Source organism: Colias croceus, chromosome Z (genome assembly GCF_905220415.1).
Source record: "Colias croceus chromosome Z, ilColCroc2.1".
Taxonomy (NCBI): Eukaryota; Metazoa; Arthropoda; class Insecta; order Lepidoptera; family Pieridae; genus Colias; species Colias croceus.
In genome coordinates, this window is record NC_059568.1 from 14,896,346 (window position 1) to 14,912,724 (window position 16,379).

The window sequence follows — 16,379 nt, forward strand, 5'->3', positions numbered from 1 at the left end:
ATTTTCAGTACATTTCTGCGATCAAACAAAATACTCCCATGATGTAATTGATATCGCCGCCGATGTACAAATGCTTGGAGAAGGCATATCTAAATGTTTACGATTTTATATTTTCTTTGATAAGAGATAAACTGATAACACACAAATAAACGACATTGTAACCTTGTTGCTGTTTCATAATTGCTACGGAACGTTATTTCGTGCACGTATACATTTATAATAAGCTATATGAATTAAATATACTCGTATTATATTCATAATTGCTTTCCCAGTTCATACGCAATGAGAAATAATTTGCTGTATTTATAATGTCTATAGTAAAGGATTACATATTAATATAATGATTTTGACTTCCCCATCGAAATCACGACATTAATTACATCATTCCTACACACGCATTTTCCCTAGCTATATTACTTTGTGCCAAAAACACTACACTTCCCACGAGTATCCTACAATAAAAACATTAACCTTAAACCGCTCCTTAAACCTCAACAGAATATAAACATTACTCCTTACATCTCAACAGAGTAACTATTAAAGAATCCTACGAAAGGCAGATCCAACTTTAGTTTTCCGTCTACGTCGTCGAACTAAAAATAGTTCGACTCGGCCAGTCGTTCGCTGTTCGCAAAACTTCGCGGGAAACTTTGTTAAAGTTCGTCCGTAATATAGTTTATCGGATGAAAGAGCAAACGAAACGTTGCTATTTACTTACTGTGTATTAAATATTGTATATAATATGTATTATGTATTCATGTTGTTGAGAATGCGGCTATTCTGAAAATGAGCAGTGTGTTTTGATGCTGATAATTCAACTAAAAGTTTTAACATGTGTAATATGTTATTTATAACAGCCAAAAGCACAATATATTCAAATACAGTAGGTACTCATGAGGTTTGATATAATAATGTCCAAACTTCACAAAAAATTATGTTTTATATTAATATTTTAATAAAACTAGTATTCTTACTACGTGTAACTAATAACTACAGTTAAACACTACTCTCTTAAACCTCAATTATCTTAATTTTATCCAGATTTAAGCCGGAGCTAGTTCACAAAAAATCACGAAGTCAACATTTCCAATAACAACAAAATATCAATAGATACAATATCACAGCCAGCTGTTATCGAAAGAATAATCTATCAAATGTATGCTGCAATAAATCAAATGGTTCGCCGTAATTAATGACATCACCGTTCCAGTGCGCTGCTTTAGGATTTATTATTATAATTTGTACATACATTCAGTCACACATAAACCTATAATTTCCTCGAATCATTATAAGAGTCATAATAAGCTAATCAGCGAAATGATTTAACTCTTTAAGTCAACAATGATTTATATGTATTAATAAAAATTAATGACCATTTAACAAATTTTAAAAACGATATATTCTGATAACATCCGTTAAAAAAGCTAAGATTCCTAAATGTATAATACTCGTCAAATCAAACAATGGAAAATACAATGTATTCCATATTTCTAAGTTCTAACGTTCGGCGCAATGGGATATCATATCGGGATAAATTATTGTGAAAATGGAGCACAGTAGAAAAACAACAAACATGTTAGCTATTCCGTTTTATAAACGAGGAAAAGTCGTACAAAAAGGGATGAAAGACGCACGCTTAGAAAAGGCCAAAGCAATAAATAAAGGGAGTATAATATTCGATGGTACTTCATCATTGTATTTCATTGGTTGGCTGCACAAGAGAGTCAAACAAAACTTATCTAGAATACGCGTTTCCTATCATATCATATCATCCATACTAATATTATAAATGCGAGTCTGTGAGTCTATTGTTACAGCAACGGTGTAGATGGGATTTTGTACTGAAATATTTAAAGAACCAAGATCCTTCAATCTATAAATGGTTGAAATAAGTGACGGTGCAGAGTAGGCAAAAGCTGTGGTGGCACAGTGGTGAGAACCTCGGACTTAAAATCGATAAGTCCGGGGTTTGAGACCAGGCGAGCGTGCAGGATATAAATAGATTTTTCAAATTTATCTGTGCATTATTATAACATCGCCACTTCTCGAACCTTGAAGAAAAACATCGTGAGGAAACCGACATGTCGTAGAACCAAGAGTTCGACGACATGTGACCCTGCCAAGTGCCAACCCGCACTTGGCCAGCGTGGTGGATTACGGCCTAGTCAATTTATAGATTGTATTACAAATAAAAACAACATTGCTTACAAGTCTTCATACGGATAACACAACCTATTTCCATGAATGGCATTACGATAAGTACACAAAACGTAACGTGCAATAAATAGCGACCCCGTTTTCACAGTTGATAAACTTCGATTATGCATCGTGTTTCTTTGTAAACATCGATTCGATTTAACCGGACTGAAATCCTATTTCTTTGTATTTTAACCCGTAATTTAATATGTAAATTATTATATTTTGAATTGTGAAACAGTGAAAAACGTTTTAAACGACGGAAAAAAAACTATGTCGTTTTTTGATCGAACTAAATCAACGATCGTTTGGGATATTATAAATTCGGTTCTACATATACTGCTGAAAATATAAATAAAGTTCCTTACTTTTTATGTTTTAAAGGAAATTTCGTCGGAGGTATAGGTATACCACGGTTCCAACCTCGAAAATACATAATCAATAAATATATAAACTCCTGATTTAAGTAGTAGAAGTAGTTTAAAATAACATTATAACTGCGGAGACCTCTTTGGCGCTTCCCTTTACCGAATCAAATTGAATGAAAGAGCGGGCCATTACTATCTTTGCTCACATTTAACCATTTCATGCCAGTGTCTATACTAATATATAAAGCTGAAGAGTTTGTTTGTTTGAACGTGCTAATCTCAGGAACTAGTCCTATTTGAAAAGTTATTTCGGTGTTGGATAGCCCATTCATCGAGGAAGGCTATAGGTATAGGGTATAATATATCATCACGCTATTGACCAACAGGAGCGGAGCCACGCGGGTGAAAACGTGGAGCGCAGCTAGTATCAAATACACCAAAAAGCGTTTGAATCATCCTCAAATTCACTTGAATTTAATCAACCATAATGCCAGCTTTGCTAGGACGCAAACCACTGTATTTAGCTGTAGCCTAAAGCCAAATCCTTTGAACGTATGTGTACGTTCATTATATTTACGGTGATCTCAGATTATGTCAATATGTGCCGATACCAATATGCCTGCTTTGACGGATTTGTACCCTGCCCGTTGTAGAACAGAAGACATACAATATTACTCATATTATAAGGCATACGAGGAAGACTGAATAGTCTCGAATAGGATACTGGGATATTAATACAGTCTTATAAAATGCAACTAGATTAAAAGTAAGTGTACCTAATGAAATACCGAACAAAAAGTGACGTCACAAACCCATTTTATAAACGCAATCTTTAGTAAATCTTATGTCATATTGAAAAAAAAAATATTGTCCCAAAGAAAACGGTCTCATCGATATGAGGAAACGTTACTGAAAATAAGAAAGCAATGAAATGTTTTTAATGAGCTAAAAAGCCATAGATATGTATTTAATTAGCATATAAAAGTAAAATTAATTTTCCGTAAACGCAGATCAAAGTACCATCGCCCATTTATTAATTATATAGATATTAATATCGATTTAATGTACAAAAATTAATATCAAATAGGTAAGCGAGCCATTTTGTATGGAATTTTAATGATATTCATATTATTCAATTTGTATTTTGTGTATAGGTAAGAGTCATTAAAGCTGATTAAGTCATTAAAGTATTATATTATAAATATGGTGTGTTTGTTTTTGAATAAATATTAAAACATTTGTATAGAACTAAAATCATACCACAAACCATCGCCGTGCAGTTTCGCTTCGAAATCGCTGCAGCAATAACTAAAGTTGATTCTCTTACCTGTAAAAATGATAATATTGTTATTAATAATTAGTTACGAAAAGTTAAAAAACATCCAGAAGAAGTAACTGGCGAAAAATGTGATCTCAAATAATACTGTCTTTGATATTTATATCTACTGTATAAAAATAAGTCGGGTTTTCCTTCCTGGCGCTATGACTACAGAATGCACGTACCGATTTCAACGGTTTTGCATTCGTTGGAAAGGTCTCGAGCTCCGTGAGGTTTTATCAAAGAAAAGGTGTATCTGGTGGCGAAACGGAGTTCGCCCGGTTTGCTAGTAATTGATATAATATATTCATTAGTAGAAGCAAGAATTATATATTACCTATACACTTAAATGTAGTAAACCTTGTTTTATAGTTAACACTAAACAGGAAAATCAGAAGTACCTAATACCTCGACGGCACTAAAACATAGTAAAACTGTAGTAAAACTCGGCCTATAAATAACTCAAAATATGTACTACTTTAAGTATATTTGTATAGTTTAAATTGGTAAGAACAATCCCAAAATACACTCAACTTTAGAGAACAATTTCTCTCGTTTATACAGAAGCAAATTCCTGCCGCAATTCTTAATGTCACAAGAATTTCATTTGAGTCAAAGCAAATATTTCTAATATAGGAATTCTACGAACGATAGCTTGTCCAATTAATGAGTAAGTCTACAATAAGATATTACTAATAATATATCTAGATGCTCCATTTTTAGTTAGAAACAGTTAGAAGAGTTTGAAGTAACTTTTAAGAAACCCACTCCTTCTTTCCGGAGTTGCATAGTTGGTATATTCAAGTGACACTTCTATATTTGAAAGAGTAAAAGAGAAGAGAAGCAATCAGTTTAAATCTGTATTTCTTGTATGTATGATGTATTATCTCGCTCTCATGGAAACCAATTTAATCAACCCAAACATGAAGCTTACGTCAATTCTAAATGAATTGGCATAACCATGGTTTTTAATTCTCTGTCACCTTAATCTCTAACATCCTAATTTTAAATACATAAACAATTTCAGCTACAACCAAAAACATATCGTCGTAATACAATTATTTGTAAAAAAATCCGACAATGCAACTTTTCGAAGCAACCGACCGCGTCGCGACGCGGACGCCGAGAACTGCATAAACAAAAGTCGAGAATGCAATTAGACGGGTCAACCTTGATCATTCGTCTATACTACGATATCTGGCACATGACTCACGCATTACTCATCAACCTCTCTAATCTATAGTCTATACAATGGACCGTTGTACCGGCTAATTGCTATAACACCATCAGAACTGTACCCTCGCTCGTGAAAAGGCACTGTTCGTGTAAATCGAAAGCTGTTGTTACGATTATTGTTTATTGTTCACACGAGATTTCACTTTTCATTCCCCGTCTTGGCTGATGGAGACCGCAGCGTACGAGCGTTCCCGTTAGTTACGGCGCATTTGATAACGTTTACAAATCTGATGTCGCTCTCGGTTGTTGTGTCAGGCGCGATGAGATTAACTGGAAGCTAATACTCGTCGTTACATTTAATTAAAGACAATGAAGACGATGTAAGCACATACAGAGAATTAGATAGTTATCCATGATATATACGCGTAGTACTGTTAGTTCTGGTATTTCAGTGGCGCTCAAAGAAAATCAGATACCTAACCTACAAAATGTTGTACACGTAACAAGGGATATGTTAGCAAATATTCCTTTGTCTGAACAGTCGATGGAAATTCGGCGCAGCCAGCGAGAACAAACAGGCTCAAAGATTTAACATAAAGGTGAGGTAGTAAATGCCTAACATGGCCTGGATGCGCTACTCTCAGACCTACGCCCGGGAATTACAATAGCGCTTCATTCTCAAAATATCTTAAACCAACACTTTGAACACTAAACAACGAGCACATACCTAGGTTAGAAGCCTAATTTTATAAACACACAAGTATAGTGTTTATTGAGATAAAGTGTTCCAGTGAAGGATCCAGTCGATAAATCGTTCCTCTTACGACATTTTTATCCAACCACTAGAACACAATCAAATAACAGTAAGTGTCACAGTCCAGTGCACTTTACTCCGCCGTAGGTATAGCAAGACATGTGACCACGAGCGCGACAAACCAAACAAAACTTGGTATCGGGACGTTGCTCCACTACACTGTGTTTACGGTCCGCTCGCTACAAATAAGGAAACCAATACAACGAGTTGAAGTTTTGTAAACGAGAAAAATAAATTTGTTATTCCTTGCAACGCTGAATGAAGTTTAAGTGGCAAGCCTTGAATGCGCTTCTGCTGGATTACAAAGTAGGAAAATACATTGAGACGGTAGCGGGTTTAGAATAGTCGTGTGATCTTTTGTATCTTTGCGATACATTTTCCAATCTGAAATCTAAATTGAGATCTGAATAAGTATGGATTTCAATTTGCGTAACTATTGACTGTATACTTTGTGTTTCCACTACATTCCCTATATGAATATACGATAGATTATAATATCTATGATATACGATTTATGAAGTGAAAACTTGTTTTTCCACGTTCAGCAGATTTTGGAAGGGGATAATCTTATGGGTTCGCGTCACCGACATGTACTACTTTTGATATTTAAAATTTATATTTGAATTTCATTCATAAAAATTCCAAGTTATAAAATTTTAGATTCTATCGACAATCTCTGCTTACTTTTTAAACATTATACTATTTAGTACCTTTTACTGTGATTTCTAATTTTTTACACTATTAATTGGTCATATTTGGTACAAGACAACCATGCATCAAATATGACTAATTAATCACACCACCATCAATGTTCCTCATAATGAACTTCAATATAGCACCTACCTACTTCAAGCATGCTTTCCTATACCGAAAATCATTATACTACTTCAAACCACATGACCCAGTCCAGCAAACTATAGCATATTCATTCACTACTATTTTCCTGGTCATACCAGACAGGTCAGTTCGCAAACTACGAGCACACATTGTCAACTTACTTATTCAAATCTGGCAGATTGCAGTTAATTTGACAAGCTGTTCTTAAGACGACGTGAATAAAACATATATATGAAGCGTTGCTGGATTACTCTTGCTGGGTTTAAAGTGGGAATAAATGTGAACTAAATAATAATGGAAACATTTGTGACAGTAAAATAATTTTCTTTTCATCGTCTAATTTAAACATGAAAAATAAATTCCAAATCATAGGCAAATGGAGCCCATATTCCATATTAATGTTTACTTTTTAAAATCGTTAAACAAATCCCTACTAATATTATAAATGCGAAAGTAACTCTGTCTGTCTGTCTGTCTTTCCCGCTTAAACCTCTCAACCGATTTTGATGAAATTTGGCACAGACATTCTTTAGACCCTGAGAAAGAACATAGGCCACCTTTTATTGCGAAATATGTACCACGGGCGAAGCCGGGGCGGACCGTTAGTTCTTAATAACTGAACATTTAAAAGACGTAAGAAAAATGCTTTCAAATTCCCATATGAGAAGATTTATAAATCCCTTCTATAGCGTTCCTTTGATCGGTTCTTGTATGTCTTCAATAAATATTTTGATTCGCAATATTCTCTCAATTCCCACGTAAATACTAGGATTCAGTAAATAAAAGTACACTAGTTAACTAAGAACTGCACCCTTTGGGCATTACTTTTAAAGCAGCGTTCAAAAGAATAAAAGTTTTCTCTTGAATGCATTCAATACCTTTGAGTAAAAAGTTTAAATTACTGGAGGTATAATTCCAATTGCGATAAAGCTTATGTTGGAGATCGTATTAATTATAGATAGCATTAATTCTTTCTATGATTAATAGAGTCAATTGGTATATGGTAATAGGGATTTTATACAGACAATCTGTAAATAAGTATTTCATACTTTCTAGACGGGCTGGCGCTAGTCTGAGCTTTTAGACTGGTTTACTCCCTTGGCTTACATGCCTATAATCCTTATGGTCTAAGATCCGAATATAAGTCGAAATGCAACGGCAATAGAATGAGACCAATTTTATAATAAATTTAGTGTATTAACAAGTGATAACTGCGTTAAAAACAACCGACTTCAAACTTGCACTTGCAAAATTTACAAATACCTACAGACAAAAATGCTCATAAAATAAAAACTACTGGGCCTATCCGAATAAAATTTTTATGGGACCAATTCGACACCATCCCGCATCGAACAAAAAAAGAATCACGTAAATCGGTTCAGAAACCTCGGAGTAATCGGTGTACATACATAAAAAAAAAAAAAAAAATATACCGGCCGAATTGATAACCTCCTCCTTTTTTTTGAAGTCGGTTAAAAAATGTATTAAAAATGGGTTGACTGGGAGAATCCTGGACAGGATATTAAGCTCATTCATATCTTACGTATAGAATATAACCCTCCAAATATGTTGCAACCTTTTACTTCATCCAGTTCAAACTAGTATAAACTATAAAGTAAGTAACTAATGGCTACCGATTCTTAATAATCTATACAAATTAAATTAATTATTCCAGTAGGTAAGTACAACCAAAAGCTCCGAAAGTCAGCAATAGTTTTTGTGCCATATACAATAAGTAATATTTATACCCCTAAATAATATATAATATAATATAATTTTTTTATTTATCCACACGGATATTTGATCTACAAAAACAGTTTTGATACAAACAAAATCACGATATACAAACCAGTCACGCGTCAATCGTCATACGTTCCTCATACAAACACAAGTATCAAAAGGAATAATTTAGATAAGTGCTGATGACAACGTTTGCGTTACGACAATGTTAAGTCACATGCATTCCCTTTATCGAGGCATTAAAATAAAATCTGTTCTGATTATTATTTGACTAGACGAGCTAGACGAGACGAGCCTCTCCTTGTGATGTTTCCGTAGGTACTTACAGGTTTTGCTATCTTCAATTTCAATGCCGCTATTTGCTTACACATATAGGAAACTAGATTTCCGCCCGCGGCTTCGCCCGCGTTTGCAAAGGAAAACCCGCATAGTTCCCGTTCCCGTGGGATTTCCGGGATAAAAATGTGTGATATTGTGATATCCTATGTGTTAATCCAAGTTACCCTCTATATGTGTACTAAATTTCATTGTAATCGGTTCAGTAGTTTTTACGTGAATGAGTAACAAACATCCATACATCCATACAAACTTTCGCCTTTATAATATATATTAGATATTAGATGTTGATAATATTTTAAAATACCACATTAAACGCATTTTATTTGAAACTTTTGTTTGAAAATTGTTGATGTTAAATACGCTTGCATATCGGGTAAGTACCTATCTAACTTCACGTTTCTGTTACCCAAAACTAAAATGTGTGTAATAGTAACTTTAGTATCCATATTCCATATACAAAACAAACACCAAAACCACGTCTAAACCAAAACCATCAATCCCAAAGCAAAAGTTTAATTCATCCACAACTTGAGCGCTATTAAAACACGTACATAAAACAAAAACAGTCCGACGCAACTTCAATAACGCGTTTGAATCCGAACTAGAAGTAAACTGCAATACTATGAAACTAGGCTCATAATCTAAATGAATATAACTTAATGAAAACTGTTCCACAGGTCAGACAGAGGCTAGAATATCTCATACCTATTTAGAACGAGGCTGTTTGCTGCGCACAAAAACATTTTCATTATTTCCCATTAAAAAGCTATTTAACAAAGAGGCTTATCTTCGTGATGACATTTCCGGAACAGAAGGTGCTCTTTTTAATTCGAACTATGAGTAAAATAATAAATAGAAGATAGGAGAAAACGCTAACATCAGTGTAATAAAAACCACAATTTTTGACACTCGATAAATCTCATTGCTACAACAATTTATGGACGTACTAACATCAATTGGTAGGTTTAATCTAGGTGTAAAATTAGTTAACATATTCACCAAAACACTCAACAATATCAGCGAAATTATCAACACTCACGTAGGAAACGGTGAAACAATGGGTTCATCACATTAAACATCGTACACAAATAATTAGCTCATATTCAAAATCACGCTCTATTGGCAATATAGCTCACAACAACATTAGGTCACTTTAAGTATATCTCAGTGAACAACTGATAGGTTAATGGAGACATTTCCCGAGCAATTAAACTTGGTTATTTAAAATCTAAAAATAATATATATATCTATATATAAATCTCGTGTCACAATGTGTGTCCTCAATGGACTCCTAAACCACTTAACCGATTATAATATTCTATAATTCAATAAGAAATAAAATTCGCACACCATGTGCAGTTCGATCCAACTTGAGAGATAGGATAGTTTAAATCTCAAATCGTTTTAGAAAAAGCGGGCGAAGCCGCGGTCGGTAAGCTAGTTAATTATATTCGTATGCGAGTTACCGGCACGATCATAGTTTACAATATGCAGACGGTCGGGATAGATAGCGAAGCAGATGACGATTGTAATACGCTACTGTTAAAAACAATACATCTTTTTTTATCTTGCTTTGTTTGTGATCGTTTCCATGTCTCTATAAATTAAAAAAAATATTTGTGAATACATGAAAAATGTTTTGCTTTGCGCATTTTGGTACAGATAAGATACCGTTTTACGATTTGAGTTTATTTATATCACTTTACACTCATCATAAAATAACTTCATATAAAAACGATCCAGTCCGTATATGCATGAAACTAGGATTATTATCCATAAAAACCAATCAAACTCGACGGTATACAATTATTTATCGACGCCTACTCGTTTTAAATCCAACGTGAAATTGTCAAAGCAAATGCAAGACAAACTTGATAATTTTCACTTCTATTCTGCTATTACTGTCCTATTATTAATATTATAAATGTGAAGTTGTGTATGTATGTATGTATGTTGTATGTTCCTTTCGTTAAATTAATTTTAGACATTTGATACTTACCTGTTTAAAAAATCTGATCCGACAAATTTTTCAGATTTTTTTACTAACACAAATAGCAAAAACAAGTCCACTATAAACCCGAGAGTACTAACCAGTCATATTGTTAGCTCGTGTATAAAACACTGGCTCATTAATATTCCGATTTTCAGCACGTACAATTACATAGATAATGTAAGTCAAACTGCTCAGCGCATAGTGACTCACCGAGATACCATAATGTACTTGGAATGTTGTTTTTGTTGCTTTTTGCGAATCGACTAACTGACATTTACCTACGTTTGAGCTCATACTACGGGTGGTTATTTGTAGCCCTTAAGAACACTTATTTACAAATTTTGGTATTCAATGTTATACCTCTCGCATTGGATACTTACTTTTATCATTTATTTGTTTGTTATTTTGGAGTACCAAATACGATAGTGTTGAAGGGAATTCAAAAATGAATTGACTGAAATCATTAAGTATTTGGAATGTTTTTTTATTTGCAAATCAACCGACTTAGACTACAATACTGTTTTTACTCCATTATTCCGCAACGTCGTACTAAAATCATGGAGACAAGGGGAAAAAATCTCTACTCACTCAGGTGAACAGCTAACAAGTCACACCATAGTGCTGTATCTTATTATTTTATGCTCTTATATCGTTCTAGATAGATCACCTGGTGGTTCAAATGACCCATAAATTTTTCAACATGGGTTATTTAACTGGCATTTACCTCCGTTCGAACTAAAATTACGAGTGAATGGTAATTTGTACGTAAGTACGAAAATACAAGCGCTCTTTATGAAGACAAATTTACAAATTGCGGTATTCAATGTTATACCTCTCGCATTAGGTACACCTACTTACCATTTATTTGTTAATCATTTTGGCGCATCAAACACGCTAGTGTTGATGCGAGTACAAAAATAAATCGATAAAAAAGCATGAGACACGCTGTCTTTGTGTTGGAAGTTGTGATTCAACCCAGATGTGACAAGCTTCGATAAATATTATAGTAGCATCTCGCCCGCGGCTTCGTTCGCCGCTATGTATGGACCATACAAAATACTAACCTCTATTTCACACCCTACCGAGCTTTATTTCCGGTACAAATAGTTATTTATTTCCTTTTAATGTTCATCCGTCTCTGTTGAAAATTAAGGACCAATTTTCTTCAGACACCGTGACGATTTTATCATCCTATTTTTATATCATGAAACATATATGCTGGTCTAAGATGTGAACATAAGGCGAAATTCAACGGCGTGATAATAGAATGAGACCAGTTTTATAATAAATTTAGTCTATTAAAAAATGTATTAAAAATGGGTTGACTGGGAAAATCCTGGACAGGACATTTTTAATGAATTAAAAAAAAAAACATTTTTTTTTAATTAATTGCAGTATCAAGATAATAAAAAAAATATATAATAGACTTAAAGTATGAAACCTACAGAATGTGCAGTCATAGTCGTTTTCTAATATTTACCGGGACAAACGGCTAGGTTGGCAGGTATAAACAGGTATGTCGGTACCAGTTATTTTCACTTGATAGGATGATAAAAAAAAATTATGTCAGCACTGTTTTATTACAAAATTGTTTTATTATCTCGAAACTGCAATTAATAAAAAATTAAAATAAATGTTTTTTTTTTTAATTCATTAAAAATGTCCTGTCCAGGATTTTCCAAGTCAAGCCATTTTTAATACATTTTTTTAATATACTAAATTAATTATAAAATTGGTCTCATTCTATTATCACGCCGTTGAATTTCGCCTTATGTTCGGATCTTAGAATATACTTAATTAATCTCAAAAATTGGTTTCATTTTATTTAATTCGCTTTATTTATTTAAGTACATACATCCAAATACAAAAATGTAATTACTTCTCCCTAAGAATTTACTACATATTCGTCTAAAATTTCATAAGCACATTGTGTTATGATACTTTGCTAAACCGCAGCTTGAAACTAAATATGAGCTAATATAAAAATAATAAACCTATTCCCAAAGCACCTTAATCATAAATTCCTACATTAATTTTCCAAGCCATTTTTTCTTAACACATTGAAATTTAAATCCTTACAAGGCTCCGACAGCAGCTGTAACGTTTAACGTAAAATACCACCAAAAAAAAGCCAACCACCTTTAAAAATAATAATTAACATCAAGGTCCTTTGCTGTTAACGAACACCTACAACGTATCGCCGGTGTAACAACGGATATTTTGCCAGGCGATTTTGAGTTTTATTGAATTGGCCGTTACATGACGTAATAGTACCCTAGTGGAATGCCGCGGCGCAGGTTTGCAAGCCGCGAATATTAATTTTCAAGTTAAATCTAATGATACAGTATAGCCTAGTGTTCGAAGCATGTAGCGATTACCGGTATCGTGAAAAAAGTGTCAATTAAGTATGTTATAAACGCCATTGCTATTCATTAATGCGATTTTATAATGAGTTCAACAGTATGGAACGATTACTCAGCTCTGTGACACGTTTAAATACTACTAACTACTATTATCTAGGAATATTAGCCTCCTGTTTGAATGTCCTTCGGTGAAAATCCAAAACTCATAGAGTCTATCTAAGTAGTATGTAACATATTCCATTACTATCTAACCAAAAGTACGTCAAATTTGTAATCATCAAATCGTACAATAATTAAAATCAAAATAATCGAATTCACAATTACCAAAGATTTTTAAATTACTTATAAGCACGGATTAATACACAAAAGAACGGAATTTCATAATTAATTCATCGATGGTTGATACGCATATAACGAATACAACCACATTCTGAAATATATCTGAATTCGCCGAAATAGCTTATTATATTTTAAACACCAGATTTTCCAGAAAACCGCGTAGGTAATACGTTGAAATCATTAATTACAGACCATTATTACATTATCTTTGGTTATAGCCAAAAACAAGTTAAACCTGACGTCATACATCTGGATTTAAAATAACAATTTTAGGATTCACGCTTATAAAGACGATTAAGATAATGGACATTAGTGTAACAGCACGAACCAGAATAAAACGAAACGTTCTCTTATTCCTTCCATTAAATGGAACACTCCAGAAAATGCTAATACTCTATTTTTATTCAGTTTTTAAAATGCAAATCATTCCGAGCAAATTTGCGTTCCATCGACGCGAATTAAACGGGCCTTAGCAAATTTATCAAACATGCATAATGCAATGTATCATCGAAACACGGCGTCAATAAACTTCAAAATACCTGCAAGTATTATTAAGATTACAAACCTACAATTGCCCTTGAAGAGAATATGAAATTTGTTACTAATAAACATACGAGTTATTATCGCGTCAAGCATAAGGCGAAGTCTAGTCACGTAAGAATACAATACCATTGATTATGGATACTTGGTTGGAATGTTTTGGTATCACATCGCTTCATTTTCAATCCATTGTTGAGTATACAATGAGTCAACGTGCGAGATAGTCTTCGAGCATTATGTCGCATATGGACGAATCGTATGCTTAATGGCTGACAAATTTATTCAAATGTGTTTTTATACGTATGCCATTTAAAATCTACGAGTACTATTAGGAGCCTACAAATGATAGCTATAAAAGTTTGGATGGATTAATAGCTTTTATTAGTATGAGAGTGTAAAAAAAACGACGCATGTGTAAGTGCATATAATCCGTTTGCGAATATGTAAAATTTGTTATATTATTCACAGCTCCACGCAAAAATATTTCAAGAGTTATATTCTACTGGAGAGTTATTTGCTCCCATGCATATTCTAATTCGTTTTGCACATTTAGAGGCCATATTTTTATATTCACCTGCATGTTTTCTACTATAGTATCTAATGCATATTTTATATCTTCTTCGCTAATATCTTTTAGATGGAAAAATTTTAGGGACACGTCATCTAGTTTTAAGGTATTTTCGTAATTAAGTTCGTAATTATCGTCGATAATTTTGAACAGACCCTTTAACATATCAGCTACTTGCTTGTAACGAGATTGGAAGATATCGGTATCTTGTCCACTCAAAACCTCATCAAGAAAGTCTAGAATATTCCTTTGTTGTGAGGAATGTGAATTCGCTGCGGTCTTACATTTACTTCGAAATATTATATTACTTTTGATTGTATGCTTCTTCTCGGTAAGGATTTCACTTATTGCTTTGAAGAAATTTAATAAAGTCTCGTCATCTGCGTTGAGCAGAAGCCGCAGCCACTCGATAATGTACTCGGTGTACGCCGCATTATCAATACAGATCGATAAGTTTCTACAAATCGTGATTTCCATTACGTTCATAACAATTTTCATTTGTTGTCTCAACATCGTATATTTCAAAGGCTGATTGTACCAAGAGTTTGGCAAAAGAAACTTTCCTTTGATATCTGCAAGATTACTTTCGATCACGGACTGTAATAAAAAGTTGGACAGATCCATGAAATCTAATAAGAATATTGTGCTGTCGTTGTATTTGGCACCCTTGGCCATTTTGTTCAGATACTCATTCAAAATGCTTTCATATTCCAAATTAGTAGTGTTAAAACGATAGTCGAGCGTTTTCACTTCGTCTGCGTTCAATTCATAATTGCGTTTTATATTACCATGAACGTTGTTTATAAGATTCTCAGAAAGTTTCGACACAAATTGTATATAACTTTTCAGCTGCTCGCTTTGCGGGCTGTTGCCGTCTATTTCGTAGAAATCGTGTCTATGTTTGGACACAAGCTTGTCTAATCCAAATTCATCTAATTTATTTTTTTGAATGTCCAGTGTGTGTTTTAAATCCCATCCGAAACACGGAGAAACTGAAATATCGGAAGGGTTATTTTAGAATTTAACGTACCGTTGGTTGACATAGGATGAGAGGGGTGATATTGAACGGATCGTTCATAAAATCTCGTCGTATTATCTTACACTGTTAAGGGTCTGACATACGATATATAATATTGTAATATTAAGCATGATACCATTAATATTCTCAAAATGAACAATACCCAAAAATAAAATGAAAAACAAAACTTACGCAGTAAAAGAAACACAAACATTTTCAAACGACTTCCCCTTCTCGAACAATTTAAATGTGAAACAAGAGCAATAAAAATCCGTATTTATTTAATATCGATATCGCAACATTTTATTGTTTCTCATATAGAAACGCATGTGATGTTAGCTCCAGAATAATTGGATCGCAGAAAGACAGACGTGCATTTCGTGCAAGCAACAGGAGCTTAGCCGGATAGGAAGTTAGAGCAGCCTGCAAAATAAATTGATAATTGGTTTATACCGATCCAGTTAGCAATCAACGACGTTAACGCGATTCAGAGAACTCCTGGGCTGGAAATAATGTTTAATTTTGTATCTTTTGATTCACCCGTTTCCGTCGCAGCTTAGACCTTCTGTGTTCAGTAAATTAAGCAAATATTCGCTTGCGCTGATTTTTAACGTAATTACAAATTCATCTGTTTACTGTACATATTTTGTTTTACATAATGTTCTATCTAAATTACGGACGGGACATCTAAAGGTTTATTATACTCATAAACCATTCCCAGTATTTATTACATTGACATTACCGTCTGTATGTTCATGTACGAAGGGTAC

General features: G+C 33.6%; 3 protein-coding genes across 3 annotated transcripts in view; 1 reads left to right on the top strand and 2 right to left on the bottom strand.

Moving 5' to 3' along the window:
• The window catches only part of LOC123705568 (probable cytochrome P450 303a1), a 113,893-nt gene that overhangs the window by 38,132 nt on the left and 59,382 nt on the right, over positions 1-16,379 (top strand). The gene's annotated exons all lie outside the window — the stretch shown is intronic.
• Positions 1-16,379, bottom strand: part of LOC123705570 (Krueppel-like factor 6) — a 91,105-nt gene that overhangs the window by 38,034 nt on the left and 36,692 nt on the right. The window lies entirely within an intron of this gene.
• On the bottom strand, positions 14,378-15,855 carry LOC123705569. Its single transcript, XM_045654413.1, has 2 exons — positions 15,802-15,855; positions 14,378-15,583 (listed from the first exon to the last, which is right to left on the bottom strand). The coding sequence occupies exons 1-2, from the start codon at positions 15,821-15,823 to the stop codon at positions 14,523-14,525; spliced, it is 1,083 nt and encodes a 360-aa protein (XP_045510369.1). The 5' UTR covers positions 15,824-15,855; the 3' UTR covers positions 14,378-14,522.

Bases quoted from the DNA above. Each gene is read 5' to 3' on its own strand.
- LOC123705569 (XM_045654413.1), bottom strand. From the start codon at position 15,823: ATGTTTGTGTTTCTTTTACTGC. The intron at 15,584-15,801 runs GTAAGTTTTGTT...CCGATATTTCAG, and splicing joins GTTTGTGTTTCTTTTACTGC to TTTCTCCGTGTTTCGGATGG.